General features: G+C 44.8%; 1 protein-coding gene across 2 annotated transcripts in view; it reads left to right on the forward strand.

Annotated features, from left to right (window-relative positions):
• The window catches only part of PRKCE (protein kinase C epsilon), a 436,087-nt gene that overhangs the window by 288,193 nt on the left and 128,556 nt on the right, over positions 1 to 19,338 (forward strand). Inside the window, exons 8-12 of one of the 2 annotated variants that reach the window (XM_084901004.1) lie at positions 4,501 to 4,643; positions 5,540 to 5,599; positions 7,032 to 7,128; positions 10,035 to 10,231; positions 13,182 to 13,355. In XM_084901004.1, coding sequence (XP_084757130.1) covers positions 4,501 to 4,643; positions 5,540 to 5,599; positions 7,032 to 7,128; positions 10,035 to 10,231; positions 13,182 to 13,355 — 671 coding nt within the window. The remainder of the gene's footprint in view (positions 1 to 4,500; positions 4,644 to 5,539; positions 5,600 to 7,031; positions 7,129 to 10,034; positions 10,232 to 13,181; positions 13,356 to 19,338) is intronic. The other variant, XM_084901005.1, reaches the window with a different exon arrangement.

The following is a 19,338-nucleotide window of genomic DNA, read 5'->3' on the forward strand; positions in this document are numbered from 1 at the left end:
CCATGTGACCCTATGGAGCTACCCCTCTACCATCCTTTTCTTGTCTTCTGCTCAGGACTCTGCAGTCAGTCACTACCAACTTCCCTTGCACAATTACACAATTTCCTGGTCATAATTGTTAACATTCTCTATCAAGAATGGCATGGCTTACTATAACTTGTTGTGAAATCAAACCATTGTCCTGGCTCACCCTGAAGGGCCAAATCACCCCAACACAAAGACACTTCTGTGGGCACACATAGGCCTGCCCGCCTCCTTGGGCATGGCTCTGTCATCGTGCTCAGAACCTTGCCTGCTTGCTTTGGAAGAATTCCCAGCAGGCTGACCCACCTCATTGCAATCCTAGCTTTCATCTCAGCTATGAAAAGGGTGGAAACATGCAAACCAAAATGAATGAAGGCCAGGATGACCCTGCTGCTGCTGCTGAAACACCACCCAGTGCATAGTAGGAGCTCAATGAATATGTGTTGAAAACTTGGGTAGTGCTAGAATAATGATTTCCCTTTCAAAAGAGTCCCAGTGAGGCTGCAATGTTTCTTCTCAGGACAGTCATCATGCAAAACCAGCTGAAAATGAACACCGAGAGGCAGCCTGGAAAAGAGAAGCCTTAGGTACAGGCCTATGAGTGGCAGCCCAGCAATAGTGATGGGGAGAGGGGCAGCGGGCATTGAGGTGATTTGTTCAGCCCACATTACAGGTTTCTTTTGGTTCCAAGTGGCACATCCGCTTGCGTCTACTGGTCTGCAGCCTCTGGCATCACTCTCCTGCCTCCAGGAGCCCCATGTGGCTGCCTGAATCACCTCAAGTTCCCCTGCCTCAGCCAGCTTTGCTCTCTTGTTTCCAGACTTTTTAAAAGCATTTTCATAGTCAGTCTCATGTCATTCATTTAAACTGACATGTCATTTGGATTATTATTATTATTATTATTATTATTATTATTATTATCTATTAAGACAACTACACAGCTTGCCCAGAAAATAGCAGTTTTCTTAAAAATAAAAAAATTCTCCAAAGACCATGTCTATTTTGCTAACCTGCCAACCCAGGCTAATTGTTTTGTTAGGACAGACAAGTCTAGATTTTCAACACCAGAGGGTGCCAGTGGTTAAATTATGCACACAGCTGCCCTGAGCAATGATCTCTGTGCAGTCCTTTCTGTTCCCTAAGAAAGAATGGATGGTGGTGGGTTGGTGGGCAGGTGCAGGTAAGGTGGACTGAGTATCAAGTGTAGCTGCTGCTAAGGGGAGTAGAACAGAGAAATTAGAACAGAGTGCTGTTTGTTACCAGGGATACATGCTGGTTCTGGATTTTCAGACATCAGTTAATGGAGTCAGTACCACGGCCAGGCTGTGTGGAGCTTTGTATTTTTTGAGAAAGCTCCCTCCCACCATCCCCCCTCATCCCCACTCCTCTGCCTGAGGTCTGTGGCATCTTCAGCTCCATAGCTCCATGGGACTCTTGAAGCCTGGGTTGGGGGCTGGGAGGCCGTATCTGAGCAGTCCCTTTCTCCAAGCTAGTGACCAAGATACTCAAGGCCAGCAGGAGGTCTGGCCGAGCTGCCTGGTTTCATTCCAGAAAGAGGGGTGTGTGTGTGTGTATGTGTATGTGTGTGTGTGTGTGTGTGAGAGAGAGAGAGAGAGAGAGAGAGAGAGAGAGAGAGAGAGAGAGAGAGAGAGAGAGAAAGAGAGAGTGAGAGAGAGACTAAGTTTTAGGTTCACAGCAAAATTAAATGGAAGGCATAGAAACTTCCTCTTATACTCCCAGCCTCCCCCACCATCAACATCCCCCATTATCAACATCCCCCACCAGAGTGGTACATTTGTTACAGTTGATGAGCCAGCATGTCATTATCATTCCATTTTCATAAGGGTTCACTCTTGGTGCTGTACATTGCATGAGTTTGGACAAATGTAGAATGACGTGAATCCATCATTATAGTATCATACAGGGTATGATAGTATCATTTAGGGTAGTTTCACTGCCCTAAAATCCTCTGCTGTCCTTATTCATCCCTGCCTCGCCCTAACCCTTGGGAGCCACTGATCTTCCTACTGTCTCCATAGTTTTACTTTTCCAGAATGTCACATAACTGGAATAATAGGATGTATAAAATATGATGGTTTCTTTCACTTAGAAATATGCATTTAAGCTTCTCTCATCTTTTCATGGTTTAATAGCTAATTTATTTTTAGTGCTCAATAGTATTCCTTGTATGAATTTACCACAATTTATTTATTCATTGACCTACTGAAGGACATTTAGGTTGCTTACAAGTTTTGGCAATTATAAATAAAACTGCTGTAAACATTCCAATGTGGGCAGGTTTTTGTGTGAAAATATTTCTTCTATTCCTTTCTCTCTTTTCGTTCTACTGTTCCCATAACATACATTTTCTAGTTGTCCCACAGTTCCTAGTTTTTTGTTTTTTTTTAAGTCTTTGTCTTTTTTTATGTTTGGAAGTTTCTATTGATATTACTTTTAAGTTCAGAGATTCTTTCCTCTACTAACAGCCTCCTTCATATCTGCTAGTGTTTTTGTCTCTAGCATTTCCTTTTGATTCTTTCTTAGAATTCCAATCTCTCTGCTTAACATTGCCCATCTGTTTTTACATGCTGTCTCCTTTATTGATCAGAGCCCTTAGCATATTAATTGTTGTTGTTTTAAATGTGTAATCAGATAATCCCAGCATCCTTGGTTCTGGTTTTGATGCTTGATCTGTCTCTTCAAACTGTGATTTTTGCCTTTTAGTATGCCTCGTGATTTTTTTCTTGATACCGGACTTGATATGCTGGTTAATAGGAGCTGTAGTGATGGTCAGGTGTTGGGAAGGGAAGGCTCCGTGGTCCTGTGAGTAGATCTGTCTTTCAGTGAGCCTGTGTCTCTGGACTGTGAACTTCATAAGTTCAGATTTTTCTCCCCTCGTAGGTGGGCAGGAACAGGCTGACTAGAACAGGCTGGTGTTGGGTATTTTTCCTCCCTCGGGTCAGTTAGGACCTGAAAACTATAATAGTTGAGGCTCTGGAGTGCCCTGGAGTATTTCCAATGGTTTCCTTTTCTCTCCTTCTGCCAGAGCATAAGGAAATATCTCCCCCTCACCCCAATATTCACTATGGGAACCTGGTAAAACTCACAGAAGACCAGGTTTGCCTAGAATTTTTGACCCTCAGGCTTGTCCTCGGAGACTCCAGCAATTGGCCAATTTCAGTTATGATTTCCCTACCACAGCACTGGTTCCCACAGAGGTTGCTGCTGAGAGTTTCTGTTCTGATTCACCTAAGTTGCCTGTCGCTCCCATTTTGGGGGCAGTGCTTTGCCCTGTGACCTTACTTATCTGAAAATTCAAGAAGAGTTGTAGATTTTTCAGTTTGTTCAGCTTTTTACTTGTTAGGACAGAATGACTACTTCCAAACGCCCTATGTGCTGGACTGGAAACCAGAATAATTTGTTTTCTCCTTTGATGTACTATTCCAAAAACTACGTGATGTAGGTCAAATGACATTCCAGCATGGCCTTTGTTCTGTTGAAATTGAATTTTAGGTTTGAAAGGTGCCTTGGAGGTCAATGTCCTCTTTTTTTTTTTTTTCTTTTTAATATGTATGGGTTTTTTGTTTGTTTGTTTGTTTGTTTGTTTGTTTTATAGAGGAAGGGAGAGGGAGAGAGAGAGAAACATCAATGAAAGAGAAATAACAACATCCGTTGGCTGTCTCCTGCAGACCCCCTGCTGGGAATTGAGCTGGAAACCCTGGCATGTACTCTGACCCAGAATTAAACTAGTGACCTCATAGTGCTCAACTACTGAGCCACACTGGCCAGGCCAAAATCCTCATTTCCAGATGACATTTTTTTTAAAATATATTTTTATTGATTTGAGAGGAATGGGGGAGAGACAGAGACATTAATAATGAGAGAGAATCATTGACCAGCCGCCTTCTGCACACCCCACACTGGGGCTCAAGCCCGCAACCCGGGCATGTGCCCTGACCTGGAATTGAACTGTGACCTCCTGGCTCATAGGTCGATGCTCAACCACTGAGCAACACTGGCTGGGCTCAGATGACATTTTAATAGGCTCTATTTGGGCATTCCTCTCTGGGTAACATCCCCACCTATCAACAGGGTAATAGAACGGACTGGGTGCATGTGACCCCTTTGGCTTCACAATCCAAATGAATGTTGCTTCAGATAAACCAATTAAATTCTTCCGCAGTCAGTGTTCTGTTCCCTGAAAGAAAGTGCAAATGTGACATTTATTTAATTGAAAAACAGTGGTTTTCTGTGTGTAATGGTTTGAAGGATGATTTTAGTTACGTGTGGTGGAATGATGGGTGATTTTTCTTTTTTTCTTTTTGTCTTTCTGCGTTTTCCAAAACCTATCAAATTCACATGCAGTATTTGAACAATCAGAAAAAACACACACCCACACACACAAAAAAAACAAAAAACAAAGCACAGTCTTAGGCCATGAACACTGTGGTGTTTCTCTTTCGTGTCTCCTAATAGTCTGCAAGATGAACGTTCACCGACGCTGCGAGACCAACGTGGCTCCCAACTGTGGCGTGGACGCCAGAGGAATCGCCAAAGTCCTGGCAGACCTTGGCGTCACCCCAGACAAAATCACCAACAGTGGCCAGAGGAGAAAAAAGGTGACGGGCCACTCGGGGGTGGTGCTTCTGGAGCTCTTTGTGGGCCTGCATCTCTGCTCTGGCTTCCTGGCAGTGGCTTAGAGTGAGGTTACAGGACTGCTGGGTTTGAGACACTGTACTCAAAACAGCATGTGCTTGAAAGGGGGAAAAACAGAGGCCAGGCAGGTCACATTCACGTCTCCTCCCGTTCCAGAAGCGGGGGAGCCCCAAGTGTTATGCTTCTCTGGGGAACCTAAAGGAGGACTTGAGAATTTCTTCTAGAAAAAGCAGGCTGCTGACCCTAGACAAGGAAATAGACGCCTCTGCCTCCAGAACTGGCATGACAGCAATGTCAGTGTTTAAACTTTTCCCCTGCTATAGCCCCGATGAGGATAAAGGGATGAAGAGCTGGAGCCACATTCTTTTCTAGGGAGCAAGCCAAGATCTGATAGTGCCGGCACTCGGCTGCCTGGGGGACATGGTGAATGCCCCATGACATGAAACATCTGGGCTTTTCTTTGCAGACCAAAGCCCTGTCTCTGTCCATGTGACATTCTGAATGTCAGTAGGAAGAGATCTGTTTGCTAAAGTTGTTTTTTTGGTAAGTCAGGCCCATGGATGCAAATGCAGCTAAAGGGTACCCATAGCATTTGCTTTGAAGGATCTTTTTATCCTTGGCTGCTAACCTGTGAGATGTCACAATCTTTGAAAAAGTATGTTATGACAAATCAGAACCGAGTTAACTGGGCAAGAAATCCTGGCGGCGGCGGGTGGACAGAGTCAGGCATTCTCAAGGTTTTCCTAGAAAAGCACGTCTAGCTCTGGGTGCCTCTATCATCCTGACTCCTAAGTGTTTCTTCTAAATTTTGCCGCAAAATACCTTCTGAAGGGCTCTGTGTTTCCCCTTCTCATTTTAGAAGCTGCCCATGCCTTTTCCCTGGTGCCGCTCAGAAGAGCCTTCTCCGTTGAATGGGAAGGTGTGGATTGTTTTCATCTCCTTAAGCTGCTGCTTCTCTACCTTCCCAATCAACAAAGCTGTTTCTGCGAGAGTCGCAGAAATGAAGTCTATTTTAATGGTTGGCTGTGAGATTCTGGGTTTCTGGTGGCTCTTCTCAGCTCTGTCTACCCCACTGGTTGAAACAGGACTTAAGTTACTGACCCAAGGCATTGAAATGGCAAGCAGAATGTCCGCCCCCAGGAGTGCTAGGGCCCTGCTGAAGAGGCAGGATGTACACACCCCTTGTGATGACGAGGCTAGACACACACACACACATTAATGAGCTCTAGAGAGAGACATTTTCAGAAGACATGGGTTTGTGTGTGTTTTTTTCCTTGCCAGGAGTAAATTGAAACAATATTTATTGCCATGAGGCATTTAAAAGAAAATTCAGTACCTGCCCTCTTCCCCATATTTACCTGGGCATTGTCTGTCTGTTGTGGATTTGGGGAACCTGGTGGTAGGAAGCCAACATGGAGAAATTCAGAGAGGAGTAGAGTAGAAGACAAAGGGAGTTCAGTCCTGGTATTTTTTATTGCTGCGATGTCCTGATGCAAAAGCTAGACATAAGCTAAGTGAACTCAGTATAAGCTTAAATTTGTATAAGAGGATGAGAGACAAGTGGCCTTGGCCAGAAACTCAAAGGGCTTCTTTGCAGGAGAGTGGGTCGGGCTTGCTGGATTTTTTGTTCCCTTCATATTGCCCCTTGCAAGTAGTCAGTCCATTACCCAGAGGGATGTGTGCACCTTCCAGCTTGTAGACCAGGAGGAAGAGGGAACAAAATGCTTATGGTATCTCAGTCCAAACCTCAGACTTTAATGGGAACTTAAAAATGGATATGCCATCATTTGGATAAAAATTAGAGTTCACTGGGAGTTGTTCTTTTCAACTTTGCTAACAAATATCAGTGCATCTGAAAGTATTTGCTGAGCCCTTAGTATGTGTATCATTTTGTATAAGTCACCAGGACAATACCAGTACCATCCTGCAAAAAACCTATAGTGCACCTGAGCAGAGAGCCCCACATAATATACACATACATGTAGTATTGGCTAGAGCTTAAATGCCAAACTGGGGGTAAGACCATGTCACATTGCTTTGGATAAGGTAATTTGCATCACTTGAATAGGTGAGGGAGATTTTATGAAAGGGGGTATGCTTGAGTTTTGCTTAAAAAGGTCAGTTGTATTTGGGCAGAATAATAATTGAACCAAATGAAGTCTCCTGTTTTCTTCCCTTCAATTGGCAAAGAAAACCTTGAGACTGTACTTTCAGACTATCGATTCAGAGGTGTCACTGCACCAGCAACCCCTTTGGTGCTGGGTAGGGGATCTTGAAGCTTTTGATCTCAGGGAAACTCACCACCCTCGCTTCTCATGCCTCTCTCCCCTCTTCCTCTCCCCCTTCTCTAGCTCCTTGCTGGCGCCGAGTCACCGCAGCCCGCTTCTGGAGGCTCACCCTCTGAGGAAGACCGATCCAAGTCAGCACCCACCTCCCCTTGTGACCAGGGTGAGACCCTCGGATTTGCTTCTTTACCTCTGAGCTTGGTCATCGGAAGTTCAGAGGAGCTGAGGCTCCCTACCCAGGAATGTCCCTGTGTTTCCCAAAACAGCCAGTGGTCCTGTTGACTCATTAGCGGTTCTTTCACTCTACAGGCTGTCTTGAGGGCAAGACACTAAAGGCCTTTCTACCTTAAATCCCTTCCAGGCCTGAGTAAGAAAGGAGGAGCACGTGATGCTGAGGTTCTTTCTTTTCCCTGGTTCCAGAGTGCAGAGAGGGAGGGCGTATAGCCCCTTCTCTTACCACTGGGCCCCACTGTCTGCCGCCAGGCCTGTCAGCATCACTCAGTTGAGTTTGACTTAATTCCTCTTGACTCTAACCATCACACCAATGCCTAAGATCAGGGCAGTAGTCGGGATGGGTGGGGAGGACATCTCCTATCTTGGCCAGGGTGGATGGGTGGGGATAGGATGAAGCTGGGGAGGAGATTGCAAGAAGTGGGCAGGAATCCAGCTCTGGGCCTCACTCCTCTCTGAAGCTCAGCTCAGGCTGCCTCTTTTCTCCCCATAGGGATAAGTGTAAAGTAATCAGAGGTTACTTGTTTTTTTTGTTTTTTTTTTTTTTAGTTTTTAATGTATTTTTATTTATTTCAGAGAGGAAGCAAGAGGGAGAGAGAGATAGAAACATCAGTGATGAGAGGGAATCATTGATCGACTGCCTCTTGCATGCCCCAAATGGAGATCAAGCTGGCAACCTAGGCATATGCCCTTGACTGGAAATCGAAATGTGATTTCCTGATTCATAGGTTGATGCTCAACCACTGAGCCACACTGGCCAGGCAGAGGTTTCTGATTCTGCAGGCAGAATGGTGAGGCTGAGGAGGGACATAGACACTTCAAAACTTCCCCTCTGGTGACCAGAACCAGATGTCACTGGGGAGGGAAGCATACATCTGCGGAGCAGGACTAATTGTATTGTGTTAGAGTCCCTGGGTTTCTTGCAGTCCCTTTTGGAGTCATTATCCCAATTCTGTGTTCACCCCAACTCTATGCTGGTGCTCCTTTACTGTCCCCGTGTTACAGGGTGGGAAATGGATGGTCAGAGACTTGCAAAGATTTGGCCAAAGGTTAGTGGTAAAGGTTAGTGGACCCACACCAGTGGTAGAGGGCGAGACCATGCCCCTCCTGGCTTAGGGACCCCACTCTCCGAGTCTGTGCCATCCAACCTGCCTCCCAGGTCATCTTATCCTGCAGATGTGACCCAGCTCTTCTTACCCAGGAGCAAATAAAACAGCTGCAGGGCAGTGTGCCAGGCCCGAGGCCACAAAATAATTGGTCTGAGTCTCCCTTTGTGCTGCTCTGCTTAACTTGCTGCACATTGAGAGTGTGCATCAGTCCAAAAGAGGCTGATTTGTAAGGCATCTGATGATGCTCGGTGAGCTCCAGACGAGCAGGTATTATCCTGGACCAGACTGGGAGTTTTCCTGTTTCCCTTTGAGAACTTCAAGGAGATGGGGTCCTATGGCGAAAAGACCCTAAGTAAGAGGGCGGTGACCCATTTTCTATGTGGTTCCTGCCCATTGTGCTGCCCAGTCTTGGCAGCATGCTGTCCAGCCTCTCAGAGCCTCTCTCTGTCCCCAGTTAATGCAGGTGCCAGCATTACCCAGCAGGGACATGTACACAGATAAATGTGAAAACCCTCTTAGCAAGACATGGCATTATTATGAAACGGAAATAAGACATGGTTTCTCTTTGCTCCATTGTAAGAACATAGGCATTTTCTTTAAGCTTCAGTATCCTTAAACACCCAAGTCCTATCTCCCAAAATCCATTCCATAACTTGCCTTGGAAACTGAGATGTTTTGCTCTATGCTGAGACTAAAAGTTTTATTTAGTGAAGAGTATGTGATAGGAAACTGCCGATTGGGTGGGAAGATATCAGAAGGTTCAGAAGCTCTCCCCATCCCTCCCCTTCTCAGGGGAGCCAAAGACCAGATCTACGAAAGACCCCAGGCTCCTTGAGTGAGCTGCCGTGGGCCTCAGTCTTCTGAAAGGAGCTGAAGATCTCTTTAGGTCAGGCTCCTGGCTTCTCATGCCTGATTCTGATTCCCACGCGTTAGGGTCTGTGTTCCTCTTGTGTAATCCCAGCGTTGTCCATGAGTGTCTTAAAATTGGATTATGCTCAAGATGCCCATATCTACAAGAGGAATGTGTATCTGGGTGAATTAATACCTAACTATAAAGCTTCCTCAAAGAGAAAAGGCTTAAGGCTCACCCAGCATTATCACCCCCAGGGCATTTGCATCACAGCCTTGCGTCCCTCCAAGCTTCACCATTGTGAAATTATCCTGGGAATCCTGCCCCATCTGAGATACATTTGCAGTCTTTCCCTTTGGGGAAGCAGTTCTTTGGTTAATGATAAGCTCCTTGCTTATTTTGTTAAATAACCTTGCATGAGATGGGTATTTAGAGTAAACCCAGCAACAAAGCCACATGAAGTCCTTCAGAAGATGAAATAATTTTATCACCAAGATTACTGTGATGGCAGTTCTCAGCAAGTCGTTACTCTATTCTTCAAAGGAAACTCAAAGGTTATCCGTGGCCTTTGGAACTCTGCAAGGTTCCGAGAAGGCTGGGATTCTTGCATTAAGAACAATTGGACAGGCCACTAGCCAAAGGGGCTTTCAGAGTAGTGGCTGTGGCCCAGTCCACGCTGAAGGGGTTGGTTGCTGGGCTGTGTCCTCCTCTTTGCATGCCTAGGCCCTGCTGTGTGTTAAGTGCCCATAAAAATGTGTAAATGAAGGAACGCCATACTGGATCTGTTGCTATGAAAAGCCGAAAAGAGGGTGAAATTCTGAGATCTGAGGGCTCGTGAGCTGTGCACTAGTTGTATTATCTTGTCTCCCTTGGCTCTAGAATTAAAAGAACTTGAAAACAACATCCGGAAGGCCTTGTCATTTGACAACCGTGGGGAGGAGCACAGGGCATCGGGGTCCACTGACGGCCAGGCGAGTCCCGGAGAGAACGGCGAAGTCCGGCAAGGCCAGGCCAAGCGCTTGGGCCTAGACGAGTTCAACTTCATCAAAGTGCTGGGCAAAGGCAGCTTTGGCAAGGTTTGTGGCATCTGCCCCCTCATTGGTTTGATATGAGATGAACCTTTCACCCTGTCTTATTCAATTTTCCTTCCTTATTGTGTGGAAGTGGCCTAAGGCAAAGCAGATAGGAAAGGGGGTGCGGGGGGAGACATATTAGTGTGGGCTCTTTACTTCTTTGGGATTCCGTGTAGCCCACTTGTCAAAAGGGGATGGGAATCAAGTGACCTACTAGGTGAGAAAGCACTTTGAAAAGTTCAAATTGCTTTTCGTGTGCTTGGCATTCCATTATCAATAACGGTAACAATACTCTTCCCTCTTTCAGACAGTCATCTGAAATCCTGGTTTTAATTCATTATATAGAGTTTGCACATGAACTCCAGCATGTGTGCCCTCTGTGAACTTAGGGCTCAAAACAAGTCTTAGCACATGTCACTTGGAAGTTAACTGTTATGTAACTGACTTTTCTGGCACTCACTAAAGGCTTTGTTTAACCTCTGTTTGTGCAAGAAAATGGGAATAATCACCTCCTCTCTTGGATCAGGGTCCTCTTCCCTTGGTGCCATCCTCCCTATCTTGCTCCCCACTGCAACAGACACAGTGGTGTGGAGTGTGGATGCAGAGGGGGCTCAAATACAGCATTCATGATGATTAGCCACCATTCTGAAGGTGGGGTGCGATGAAAGAATAATTCCTGCTCATTTTAGAAAAAAAAAAAGGACAGCCTGGCTGGTGTGGCTCAGCAACTGAGCACTGACTTATGAACCAGGAGGTCACTGTTAGATGTTCAGTCAGGGCACATGCCTGGGTTGCGGGTTCAGTCCTCAGTAGGTGATGTGCATGAGGCAGCCCATCAGTGATTTTCTCCCATCATTGATGTTTCTATATCTCCCTTCCTTTCCCTTCCTCTCTGAAATCAATAAAAATAATTTTTTAAAGAAAAGAGATGGACAGGCAGAGAGCCTAAGAATCTGGTTAACCTTTCAGCTATGATCTCTGCTCTTCGGCTCTTCGGCTGTTCGCAAAGCCATGTCTGGGAGTGGATGAGTGTTGGAGGACCTTCTGGAGTAGAGAGGCCCTGCCCTGGAGCCGAGGCACCTGCCTCTGGGACCTCCTGGGAATCACATGTCCTCACTAGTCGAGTCAGGCTGTGGGTCAGGAGGCTTGCTGGGGGACAGAGCCACTCCACTCCTAGGAAAATGGCTCTGTGAGCCCCCAGGGTACAGAGCTTGGTTCCTGGCCCATCTCACCTGCCCCATCTCAGTCTGAGATCAGTGCTGCAGGAGTTCACTGGATCTACTTAAATGGCAAAGGCTGAAGTAAGCACATTCTTTAGAGACGGGCTAAATAAGAAGCAGACCCCAGTCCTCTGGCCAGCATAACTGGAGGATGTGAGTAGCTTTCATTGTGAGCAAGATTCATGGGGAACAAGCAGCCTCAAAGGCTACGGGGTTCCAGATGGCGCTTGGGCAGGATGGGAACTCTGATGACTCTGACACATCTAGATTATTTCTTAGGAGAAATCACAGTCACAGCGAGCCAGTTTTAAAGAGTTTGCATTTTACGTGGGCAACTAAAAGTCTTCACATTAGCATCCCGAATTCCCTCATTAAGCTTCTGAGTTACTGCTCTTCAGTTCTAACATTTAGCCTGGCACTGTACTGAGGAGTTAGTTATTGAATGGGAGAAAGGCTTGTCACATTTGTAGGGAAATGAGTGCAAAAATATCAAATGATAAAACAAATTTAAGAAACAGAACTGTTCATTGGTTCTCTGGAGAAGGACTCACAACTCCCAGCTTTAAAGCTACAGAAGAAACCACAAAGGTAAACAAGGGCAGGTTCAGCTACAAAAAAAGATAAATAATCCTGTTTCATAGAAAAAAAGAACAGAAAATTATAAGACACATTTAGAAAAAACCTTTACAGAAAGTAAAGTGATAGTATGTTTATGGACCAAGTGCATACACATACGTAAGAGGAAACTGACAAATAGTTCACACAAAAGAAATTTGCTTAGAAAACAAATATTTAAAAAGTTTACAGCATCTAGGTAACATTTCACACCCATTACATGAACAACATAAATTTTTAAGAGAAGCACCAAATGTTGGCAAATCGCTGGGAAACTAAAACACGTCTCCTTTGCTAGGGGCACATTATATTATATATCTTTTTTAAAAATCAGCTAGGAATGTGCAAATATTTAACCCCATAATCCACTTCTACCACTTTCTATCTTGAGGACATGATCCAAAAGAAAGAAAAAAATTATATGTACAAAAATATTCTTTGCAATTTTTTTTTAATATACCTTATTTTCTTACAGAGAGGAAGGGAGAGAGATAGAGAGCTAGAAACATCGATAAGAGAGAAACATCGACCAGCTGCCTCTTGCACACCCCCTTCTGGGGATGTGCCCGCAACCAATGTACATGCCCTTGACCGGAATCGAACCTGGAACCTTTCAGTCCGCAGACCGATGCTCTACCGCTGAGCCAAACCGGATTCGGCTGCAATTTTTATATAGTACTTAATAATCACTTGTAACTCAAATGTCTACTAGGAGGTAAAAGTTTAAATAACTTGTAATATATTTACTTGAATTATCAGACACCATGATAAAGATGAAGACTGTGTAGAAAAACGCTTATGAAATACTGTCTGGTAAAAAACAAAAAATGCTATTCTATATTTACCATACTCTTAAGTGCAAATACTACAAATGCTTGTAAACATAATTATTTAACAGATGTGCACTGGACTTTTCTTTGCCCAGCCAATGTGTTAGAGATTAAAAATGAGTAAGTGGTAATAGCTGTATTGGGATGTTTTTCTAGACATTTTTTAAGGCTTTGATGCTACTTAAAATGATAGAAAGAAAGGATTCCATTTTTAAGCCCTTGGCATTGACTCCTGTTTCTTCTCTCCCTACGTGTGTAGACTGACAGGGTGGTTTTGATTGATTGCAGGTCATGCTGGCGGAGCTCAAAGGCAAAGACGAGGTATATGCTGTGAAAGTCTTAAAGAAGGACGTCATCCTTCAGGACGACGACGTGGACTGCACCATGACCGAGAAGAGGATCTTGGCGCTAGCACGGAAACACCCATACCTAACCCAACTCTACTGCTGCTTCCAAACCAAGGTATGCTTGGGCCGAAGCTGGTGGATCGCCATCCTGGGGCAGTGCTGGAGGGCACATGGTATCTTAACTGTCCGATAAAAAAATCAATGGTAGACCCTCTACATCACATGTGTCAAACACAAGGCCCGCGGGCCAAATCCAGCCCGCCAGGCCTTGCAATGTGGCCCACACCGCGCTGTCATCACTGCACTCCGCTGTCAGTTTATGACATTGTCAGTTTATGACTGTTCAGTAAACCATTCGGCCCGCGATTTAGGCTGGATTTTAGATTTTGGCCCCTTCTCTGATTGAGTTCGACACCCCTACTTCTTTCTCAGAAACCTTGTAAAGTGGAATAGATTTTACCCTTGAGAAGATTAGGGTTTGAAAAGCATCCTCTTTTTTTGAAAGGCATGGAATTTTCCATTCAAGGTTATGCTTGTGAGGGGATGAGTGAGAGCCACAGAACTCTTTGCAGATGTATCTGGACAAAGCCGGGTGACTAAGCCCGGCCAACAGGTGTGGTTTGTTCTGGCTCTGCTCTAACCTATCACGGCGCAAATCGCTAAAGCTCTATGTTGTTTTCAGGGCAAATGAAAAAGAATAAAGGCCATCCTCACCGCTCCTAGCTTGCATAATGTCATAGGAGGTAAAGGAAGTAAACAAGTGCTTAAAATGCCATAGGGCAATGCAAATATTGTAAGTGGCATTTTAAATTTACCGTGTAGGAGCCTGGTTACCAGAAGGTGGCAGTAAAGAAACAGAGCTAATCTGTAACCACATCTGGGAGTCTGATTTCTGATTGAGTTGTTTTCTCATTCTGAGTAAGGAAGAGAAAGACCAACATTCTTTATGGATTCGTAGCTCTCTGCTTCTTGCAAAGGTGAAGGCAACCTCACCTGAAACTCTTATCCGTTCCCACCTGGCGCCCAGACCATGAAGATGCCATCATGGGGAGACGATTCCCTGCTCTCAGCACACTCTCACCCCCATGCCATTGTGAATGCCAGTCTTCCTGCTTAGAATTCAACAGTCACTCATTGGGCATTTGCCAGATTTTTAGTTAATTATATTATATGGAATCACCCCCTGGTGCCAGGTGTTGGAGATACATTGGTGAGCATGGCAGAGACCCCTGGCTTCAGGGAACTTATGTCTCTTTGACACACTGTTTCCCAAAGAGTGTTTCTCAGAACCTCCTCACTTGGGAAACTCTAAGAATGAAGGACTCTGTGGGACAATACTTTGAAACGCTGCAATCTTGATTTCTCTTGGAGTATCTCAATATACACTTGCTTAAGTAAGTCCCCAGGGAGACCAGCGATGACAAAAAGCTACTTTTATGTAATCTACTATTTCGTAATTATTTGATCCCTGCCATTCCAGACTGAGAACCATATCTAATGGAATTTTTCTAATCCCTCTGATCCCTCAGAAGAAAGAAGTATCCTCAAACATGTGGAAATCTCTTTTCTGAACAAGCACAGGGCTTATATTAGCTGTCCTTGTTTTTTTGTTTTGTTTTGTTTTTTTTAATATATTTTACTGATTTTTTACAGAGAAGAAGGGAGAAAGATAGAGAATTAAAAACATTCATGAGAGAGAAATATCAATCAGCTGCCTCTTGCACACCCCCTACTGGGGATGTGCCCGCAACTAAGGTATGTATCCTTGACCGGAATCGAACCCGGGACCCTTCAGTCTGCAGGCCGACGCTCTATCCTTTGAGCCAAACTGGTTTCGACTGTCCTTGTTTTTTATGTGTGTTATGAAGTGCCAAAGGTCTGTGGGTCTGTGCATTTGTGTGTATATGTATACGCACAAAGGCCCACCATGATGCTAGAGGGTCAAAGTCAACTTTCTTCTTTTCTCTACTTGAGCACAATTCTAGGTTAGGGAGGAATGAGTCCAGTATTTCTTTATCTCCCCTGGTGCCTGTCCGATGGCCTCACACCTTGTAGGTGTGCACTAATATCCGGGAGGGGTCAGTCTAGCTGTGAGTCCCCTGTACCGGGTGGTGCGCGGGGAGTCCCTGTGGAGGAGCAGCTGCCCTGCACCCCTTGGTGAATGCGTGGGGGCATGGGTGTGGGTGTCTTCTGTGCCAGGGGTATTCTCTGGGTCCATCTCAGAACATCAAGGCGGCTTTCTCATCGTGAGGCAGCTTTGTGAGCACAAAAAGGGGGTGAATGACACCATGGGTTTCCTTTATGGGAAAACAATAACCAAACTGACGTGGAGATTGGGGTCTGGGTGGCTGTGGGTGAGGCTGGGGAGAGGAGAAACTTGCCTCTGTGGTTCAGAGTTGTACTAACTCTTTCTCAGGCCACTGTCCTGCAGCCACAGTTACGGGAGCAACTTTGTCCGGTGCCACCACTAGTCAGTAGAACACAACACACCTCATATACAGATGTCTGTGAATCTGATTTTCCTGAAGTAATTTTTAACTTCACCAAAGGACCTTCACTTAATAATGAAGGGAATGCTATGTAGAGTTATTTTATAAACCTCCCACTGAACTTTTAGAAAATGTGACCAGTAGTCATGGTTTTAATGAATAGCTGTTATGCGCCTGACTCTGAGTTCGGTGCTAGATGTGGGGTTTTCAGCAAAAAGGAAGATGATTCTCAAGTAGATGGGTTTATTAAATAAGGAACGGGAGGTGTCTAATTTCCATAAGCAAGCCGAGCAACAAACAGCATTGCATAGTTCCATTCTGGGTGGGATGTTCAAACCAAGAGGACTCGGAGGAGAGGGTGCTGGTTAGTGTCTGGAGAGGGGAAGGAGCTCATGCCAGGCTTTGCAGAGTGGGGAGAATTGGGGTGGGAATTAGAGCTGGGTTAAGTGGCCATCGTTGGGTCCTGCTTTATTTTCACTTTTTCTGAAAAGAAATGACCATTCCTCTGAGCCTCCCTGTATTGGCTTCAACCAGGACTTTGTACGTGATTAAGGAGCACAAGACCTGACTGCAATCCTAGTAAGATGTCTTGGCTTCCTGTTTCATTTAGACGCACAGAACATAGATAGTGTTAGGTCAGATTTAATTATTTTAAGGCGAGCCTTTATTTTTCAGTTTGTAGGACCAAAACAGCCTCTATGGAAACATTCCAGAGAGATCGCACACGGCTTCTGGTTATTACATAGGTTGCTGGCGGCACTGGCAATGTGTGAGATGCTGGTACCAGGTCTGGTAGGATGACTGATGGCAATGATTGTGCAAACCCATTGGCATCACTCATGAACTCAGTTAAGGTTAGTTCTGGTCACTATAGGCCATTGAATGACCAAGTTACGGTTAAAGAGGGATTTGGCCTTTTCTGTATACCAAGCCCAAGTGCCTTTGGCTCATTGCACACTGATCATCCTCCATGGGATCTGGATGGGAAAAGGCCAATGGAATGGTAGCTCTCCAGGGCAAGTGAGAAAAGGAAGGCGAACTAGTAAATTATGAGAACAGCATTAATTTTAATCAAATTTAAACTGGTGTTTGACTTGAGTTCCCTCTGTTCTGTGTGCTCTTTGGGATGCTAGAATAAATGGAAACAGCTAGGGAGTGCTGCAAAATTGTATTTAATTAACTGTCAAATATATTGGATGAAAAGAAGCTAAGGGACTTCTGACTCCAGCCAAGATGGAGCAGCCTCATTTCTCTCAGGTTCTCTTTCTTACAATTAAAAAACCCTGGGCATAATTCTTATTTGATAAAGGCATATGCTCATCAAGACAGATATAGCCATAAAGAATTACAGAAATTGTACTACCTTTTGATGTGCATTGAAACTAAAATTTTCATGTTTAACATTGCCAGATGATTTAATGGTGTTAAATTAGTTGCATGCTTAATATTTTCATACATACACATAATAATTGGTTTTTGGTTAGAAAAAAAAGATATGGCCTGTAATTATTTCAACGAATGTACATGTATTTATTGAGCATGTGCTACATGTCAGACACTGTTAGATTCTGGGGCTATAACACTCAAAAGCTATTGACTCTAAACTCGTGGAGGTCACCATCTAGTGGGAGGAAGACACACAGAGTGATAATCTATAGTAGGGGTGTCGAACTCAATCAGAGAAGGGGCCAAAATCTAAAATCCAGCCTAAATCGCGGGCCGAATGGTTTACTGAACAGTCATAAACTGACAATGTCATAAACTGACAGTGGAGTGCAGTGATGACAGCGCGGTGCGGGCCACATTGCAAGGCCTGGCAGGCTGGATTTGGCCCGCGGGCCTTGTGTTTGACACATGTGATCTATAGCATGGTAGCTCTTCTGATGGAGCCAGTTAGGTGATTCCTTTGAAGCTCTGCAGAAGGTATTATGGAAGGCTTCCTGGAAGAGGTAGAATCTAACCTGGACCGTGAAGCATGGGTAGCATTTGGAAGAGGATAAAGGCAAATAGATGGCTGATAAGACCTAGGATTTATCCCCAAATCTCATTTTCATTATTATTTTTCCAAAGCTAGAACCCTCAAGTATTCTGTGTCCTGCTTCCTCCCAAGAAATGACAATGGCTAAACAACAAGGAAGGAGAGGAGACAGAGGAGGGTATTTGCAAAATAGGGAAATTCCTGCATCTGCAAGGTCAGATATTGGTTGGTAGAGAGGAGAGGGTAATATTGTGAGCCTGCTTCCTTGGGCAGGGCACTTAGCTAGGCTCTGAAAGTTATGGTCTTGGTGAATCAGGCCATAGGGGGAGGAGCGACTTCAGGAATTGATCTTTCTGGGCTCCCATTTTCCTAGGGATAGGAAAGTCTCTGAGGGTTGGTTTGATTTGTTTTTGTTTTTATAGTTACAGGAAATAAAATTCTCAGGCATTTTTAGATTCTGTGTATGATCCCCATTGTGAATCATCATCTTCCAACTGAATCCCACAAACTCTGACTTGGATAAGTTCATCCATGACTTTTCTTCTTTCTCTCTCCCTAATCGACCCTATCCCCCACTCTGGCATTCCCTGCCAGGCCTGGGAAGCCAGCTCAGGGAGGGCTTTGCCTATGTGAGCCACTGCTCAGGAAACTGAGGGTGAGCTCCTGGAGAATCTCCCTGGGGCAGCCTCTTACTGCCCTGGGGAAATGCAGGATGGAAAAATCCTTAAAAAGCAGCTAGAGACATTTTTAAAATGAGTTTTAGTTATCAGTATGAGCTTAGAATTCAATAGTTACTTATTTGGTCATTTGTCAGATTTTTAGTTAAGTATACTAAAGGCCAGATGCATGAAATCCATGCACAGATAGAGTCCCTAGGCCTAGCCAGCGATCAGGGCTGACTGTGGAATGACCTGGAAAGGGGGGCTCCCTGCTGGCACCTGCCTTGGTTGGCCTGGAGCCGCCCACTCACCGGCCCTGCCCCCACCCAGTCACCACCAGTCAACTCTCTCTTGGCCTGGGGCTTGCAGGCTCAGGGCAGATCCTGTGTTAAGTGTCTGCCCCCTGGTGGTCAGTGCGTGTCATAGTGACCAGTTGTTCCACCCCTTGTTCCAGCCTTTGTTCAACTTGCATATTAGGCTTTTATTATAATGGATTATATTGGGGTAAGAACTGCTGAGGCATGTTAACAATTCAGGGAAAACAATTTCAGGGAACTCTGATGTGTATTTTTGAGCATTGACTCTGAAGAACAGAAAACATGAAAGCAAAAAAAAAAAAAGTTAAAAATTTGGCCTTTGGTAGATTTTTGTTAAAAAAAAAAATTGTCAGGTTAAAAAATCTATAAGAACCACGAAAGCAATTGAATGAACTGAGGTCTTTTTCCTGCAGTAGTATGAAGTCGGGGGGGGGGGGGAGGGGGGGTGGGGAGGGGGCTGGCGGGGTTCTGTTGGATTTGGTGAATGCCTCATAAGGGTAGATTGCGGTGTTCAACACCAAGAGTTGGTCTGTGGGTCAGATGGCCACCTGGGAATCAATATGATTGCCAATAAAAGATTTCAAACCTAGATAGCCTCAATAATTTTTCACAGATATCAGTGAAATGAGCTTGGTGGTAGAGCTTGGCATTGGCA

Source organism: Pipistrellus hanaki (genome assembly GCF_964339955.1).
Source record: "Pipistrellus hanaki genome assembly, chromosome: 12".
Lineage (NCBI taxonomy): Eukaryota > Metazoa > Chordata > Mammalia > Chiroptera > Vespertilionidae > Pipistrellus > Pipistrellus hanaki.